The sequence below is a fragment of the Drosophila pseudoobscura genome, chromosome 2, assembly GCF_009870125.1.
Source record: "Drosophila pseudoobscura strain MV-25-SWS-2005 chromosome 2, UCI_Dpse_MV25, whole genome shotgun sequence".
Classification (NCBI taxonomy): domain Eukaryota; kingdom Metazoa; phylum Arthropoda; class Insecta; order Diptera; family Drosophilidae; genus Drosophila; species Drosophila pseudoobscura.
Window position 1 is genome coordinate 8346439 of NC_046679.1, and position 5054 is coordinate 8351492.

A 5054-nucleotide genomic window follows, 5' to 3' on the forward strand; every position below is an offset into this window, starting at 1 on the left:
GCGGCACGCAATTAAGTGCATTTAATTAATTATTGTTGATAAAATAATATTTTTGCAATTTATTGTCCAAGCAGCAGTGGGGTGGGGGGTGGATCGGGCGCCTCGCCCTCCCCCTCTCAGTCCACGTTATTTATGCATATGTGAGCGCAAATAAATAACACAGACTGTGGCGCTGGATACCCGTTGCTGCGTTGACGTTATCAGAGAGCTGGCAGTAACCGGCGGGGCCGCAGAGATATCGCTTCGGTGGCAGCAGCCAAGGCCTATCGCTAGGCCAAATCGCAAACCGCAATGGCAGCAGCGACAGCGCAACGGCAGCAACGGCATCAGTGCAACAGCAGCGACAGAGACTGCTGGCAGATCAATTCGAATAACAATAATTTCTTCCGGTCGAATGGCAACCAGCGGGGAGCAGACAGTCAGACAGACAGACAGACAGACAGAGAGACAGCGGCAGAGATGCAGATATACGGCTGGGAATGTATCTGCAACTGCCATGGCATTTGTATCTGTGTGTCTGCTGCATTGTTTGCTGCATTTCAAACCGGATGCGCATAAGTATACGAGGATTGACAGGATGTACGGGCCGTGCACTCATGCATTTTGGCTGCCGCCTCTGCCCGCCGTGGGCGTTCCATTATGAATCGCCGAACACGTGTCCAGACGCGGCTCTCCCACGCGTCCCACCCATTACTAATTTGCATTGTTTTTTTTTCGCCAAGTTAATGAATTTCACATAATCGGAATTAATGTGGAATTTATTTTCGTTGACATTGTGGCAGACAAAGAGAATCTCCGCCTACTGGAGGCAAGGCATCCAGACAGAATTTGAGTTCAAATGACAGATGGCCCCCGACCGACCTGATTCAACAAACTGCAAAACGATTTTTCTCGCTATATCAAATATATTTAATCAAATGCATATCCGAAACAATGACAAATGTAAATTTCATCTCGGGCTTGCAGCAATTTTCGAGACTCGGAAAACGAGCAGTGTTCTTGGGACGGAAGGTTCGACAGAAGATTCGAAGGATTCGATTCCACAAGGACCTGCACTTTTCTTGGTTAACAAGGACCGCAAGGACCATATCCGCAGGGTCCGGGTCCACAAGGCCCGCAAGGACCACAGGGTCCGCATCCTGGTCCACAGGGCCCACACGGTCCACACGGCCCACATGGCCCGCAAGGCCCACAAGGCCCGCATGGCCCACAGGGTCCACAGGGCCCACAGGGCCCGCAAGGACCACAGCGACCTTCGGCCACGGGATACTGGTTGGTGGAGAAGCACGGCAAGGGGCAGCAGCCTCCGCCCGGGGCACAGGGTCCAATGGGGCACGGCGGACAGGCGGCACTCGGCTTGTAGTTGATGGGTCCGTTCGGGTAGCAGCAGTACTCCCTCGGAGGAGGGATGTCGATCGTCTGCGGCTTCGGCTGGCAAAGGATCGACTGGCAGACCTCCCTCGGCTCGCAGACCCGCTTCGGGTAGCAGACGACGTACGGGTCCGGTATCATCGACGGGTAGTAGATGACGCGTGGCTCCCGCACCATCTGGGAGACCCAAATCAGCTTCGGCACCTTGATGACGCGCGTGGCATCCACCACTTTTGGGATTGTGATCTGCCGGCATCGGTTAACGACCATCGGCTCCGGCACGATCTTCTCGGTGAAGACTACTCGCTTCTTGCAGATCATGCGAGGTGGCTGCTGCACGGTGATGCACTTGGGGAAGGGGGGTGGAATGCGCGGGGCACATTGCGGCAAGGCTTCCAGTTGTGCGGAGTTGTAGCACTTGGGCGAGCACTCGAAGGGCCCACAGCAGGGGTCGCAGGGTCCACATCCCGGTCCGCATGGAGAACACATTTTGTTGGTCGAAAATTGAAAACGATATCAAAGCGAGAAAACTAATATTTTTTGTATGTTTTTAAGCAACAAAATTTTTTACTAAAATTTGGATCTTTGTCGGAGCGAAACTGAAATCGAAATGAGATCTGGCTATAGCTCGAACAGTAACATCTGATTGGGATGGTAAAGCCTTCTTGATTCGAAACAAAAAGACTACCAGTGTACACTAAAACTCGGGCTAGAAAAATGTTTTGCCTTTTAAAATTGTCATATATTTTGATGATCAATGTGGCCAGGAGTTCATGCTCTATAGTTATGAAGCATTTTTGTTGAAAGCAGAAGGAAGAGGAGGGGCTATTTAGCTATTTGAGCTGCGTAGTTTCCGATCTATTTATTGGATAGATCTATTGCTGTTTAGTTTGGGATATTTATTGTGGTAGAATACTAGCGAAAGGTGTGCGATGAGTAAGTTGATCGATTCAAGACGGGGTCGGTTTAAGACTGAGTCAGATTGAAGATCAATTATACAAAGTGCGAGAAGTGAGTGCTGAAACAAGACTAAAACAAGGGCAGTGCCCGAGGCTTCGACAAGAGTGTTACAGATCGAAAAAGTGAAAGCGAAAGTGAGAAAGAAATATCGCGCCTTTCTTTTTACTTCCGAGAACGTCTACGTAGGCTCCTGTGATACAGTGGACACTAACTATAATCTATGGATTAATGCAACATTTTTTTTGAGGGTAACCCAATATATATTTTTGCGTCCAAGATATCCCACCATCAAGCTTTTTTCTCCATTTAAATTAATAAAATTAGTACCGGCTATAATTAAATAAATAAATTATAGTATCCATATAATCGTAATTCACTATTTGATCCAATTTGTCTTTGTTCGGAGCAGCAGTGTCCAATAGCTCTTAAGATATTTCCTATAATCTCTTCTTATAAAGTCTATACTATCCAAGTTCTCGTAAATTATGTACTATCGCGCTCATTATAATTACACGTGTAAAAGTCTTACTGCTTATATGGCATGGCTTCGTGATTTTCGTACTCTCAGTCCAAATAGTAGTCCAGCGGACAGCATCGCATGCCAGTTGGGATTGTCTTCGGCTACGCCCTCTTACTTTGAACATCATAGCCCTCAACTCAAATCTTATTCATAAATGGGGAGCAGACTCTCTCCAATTTTTCTTGAGCCTGCCCTGCCTGACCATCGACGTCGCTTGCGCCCGGGCAAATGCATTCGATTATTTTTCTTGAATTAATCGGTATCGATATCTTGCCGAGTTCAAAAACAGGAATGATTTCTTCTCGTTTCCACTCTTGTAAACAAGTGTCTCGTCTGAGTGGTGGGCTTCATGAGTTATGAAAAACAGTAGGCGGTGAATATTCCGCTAAAACGATTTTTTTTTTATTTTACAGCCCTTGCGTTTTGAAGCAGTTTTTGACAATGCAAATATACTGTAGACTTGGAAAATGTTGTAGCAGGACTCCCCAAACGGTTGCAGTCATCAGTTTGAGAGCCATGTTGAGCCGATTAACAAGGACCACAGGGCACTCCAGGGCGACAACGTGTACTCCAGGGTTCTTTGGCGGCTTAGCATGGACCGCAAGGACCGCAGGGCACTTGGGGACCGCACGGTCCGACCGGTCCACAATGTGTGTTCCAAGGAGTGGGGGCGCACGGGTAGCAGGGTCCACACTCGGGGGATTCGTAAGGACATGGCGGCGAGCAGGGTCCACAAGGACCGCATGGTCCACAGGGGCCGTTCAGACCACAGCTGCCCGTTCCGCAAGGACCACAGGGGGCTGGTATAAAGGGTCCCGAAGGCATGGTCAGACCGCAGGGTCCGCAATTCGGCACAGCGCATGGCCCGCAGGGACCACAACGTGGCCCACACGGTCCGCAGCCCGGACCACACGGCCCACAACCTCCTGGGCCACAGGGTCCGCAACCACGAGGACCACACGGTCCGCAGGGTCCACATCCTGGTCCACAGGGCCCGCAAGGACCACAGCGACCTTCGGCCACGGGATACTGGTTGGTCGAGAAGCACGGCAAGGGGCAGCAGCCTCCGCCCGGGGCACAGGGTCCAATGGGGCACGGCGGACAGGCGGCACTCGGCTTGTAGTTGATGGGTCCGTTCGGGTAGCAGCAGTACTCCCTCGGAGGAGGGATGTCGATCGTCTGCGGCTTCGGCTGGCAAAGGATCGACTGGCAGACCTCCCTCGGCTCGCAGACCCGCTTCGGGTAGCAGACGACGTATGGGTCCGGTATCATCGACGGGTAGTAGATGACGCGTGGCTCCCGCACCATCTGGGAGACCCAAATCAGCTTCGGCACCTTGATGACGCGCGTGGCATCCACCACTTTTGGGATTGTGATCTGCCGGCATCGGTTAACGACCATCGGCTCCGGCACGATCTTCTCGGTGAAGACGACTCGCTTCTTGCAGATCATGCGAGGTGGCTGCTGAACGGTGATGCACTTGGGGAAGGGGGGTGGAATGCGCGGGGCACATTGCGGCAAGGCTTCCAGTTGTGCGGAGTTGTAGCACTTGGGCGAGCACTCGAAGGGCCCACAGCAGGGGTCGCAGGGTCCACATCCCGGTCCGCATGGAGAACACATTTTATTGAATTAAAAAGGGCCGAAATAAATTTCGAAAGAGAAAATAATTTGTATCAAAAAAGGTTTTGCGACAATTTTTTTTTTGAGAAAATTTTATAGATAATTTTTCACAATTTGGAGTTGGTCGGAGCGAGACTAAAAACTGAATGAGGTCAAACTGAGACTACAACAGCTTGGAGATAAAAAAAATACACTACGCCGACTAGGATTCGTATTTTTTTGCAATCTCAAACCGGCCTAAACCGAAAGTTTCGGCGCGGAGAGGCAAGCCATGATCCAGTTCAGTTGGTTCAGTTGGCGAGATAAGTAGGCCCATATTCGTATGTCCATTTGCAAACATATCTTTAATAAAGTTTGGTTAAATGACCCTCGTTCGTGGACAATTTGAACGGGGGAAAAAATGGCATCGGTGACTCTTGAATGAAATGCATTTCCATAAACGAATTTTATCTCCACATGAGGTATGCGGGCCATGCCAATCTCTGTGTATTTATTTCAGCAATATGGCATCTGCCGCTGAGTGGGTTTAAGCCTTTAATATGCTAGCGCCTTTATGCAGGCAGTTTCAATTTTTTTCCAGTTT

The 5054-nt window shown here is 49.8% G+C and overlaps 2 protein-coding genes across 2 annotated transcripts; both read right to left on the bottom strand.

Annotated features, from left to right (window-relative positions):
* Positions 1–885: 885 nt before the first annotated feature.
* Positions 886–4617, bottom strand: Mst98Cb (Male-specific RNA 98Cb). The gene is made up of 2 exons (XM_001358208.4): positions 4472–4617; positions 886–1860 (listed from the first exon to the last, which is right to left on the bottom strand). The coding sequence occupies exon 2, from the start codon at positions 1858–1860 to the stop codon at positions 1066–1068; it is 795 nt and encodes a 264-aa protein (XP_001358245.1). The 5' UTR covers positions 4472–4617; the 3' UTR covers positions 886–1065.
* Positions 3230–4510, bottom strand: Mst98Ca (Male-specific RNA 98Ca). The gene has a single exon (XM_002137186.3). The coding sequence runs from the start codon at positions 4469–4471 to the stop codon at positions 3440–3442; it is 1032 nt and encodes a 343-aa protein (XP_002137222.1). The 5' UTR covers positions 4472–4510; the 3' UTR covers positions 3230–3439.
* Positions 4618–5054: the final 437 nt, after the last annotated feature.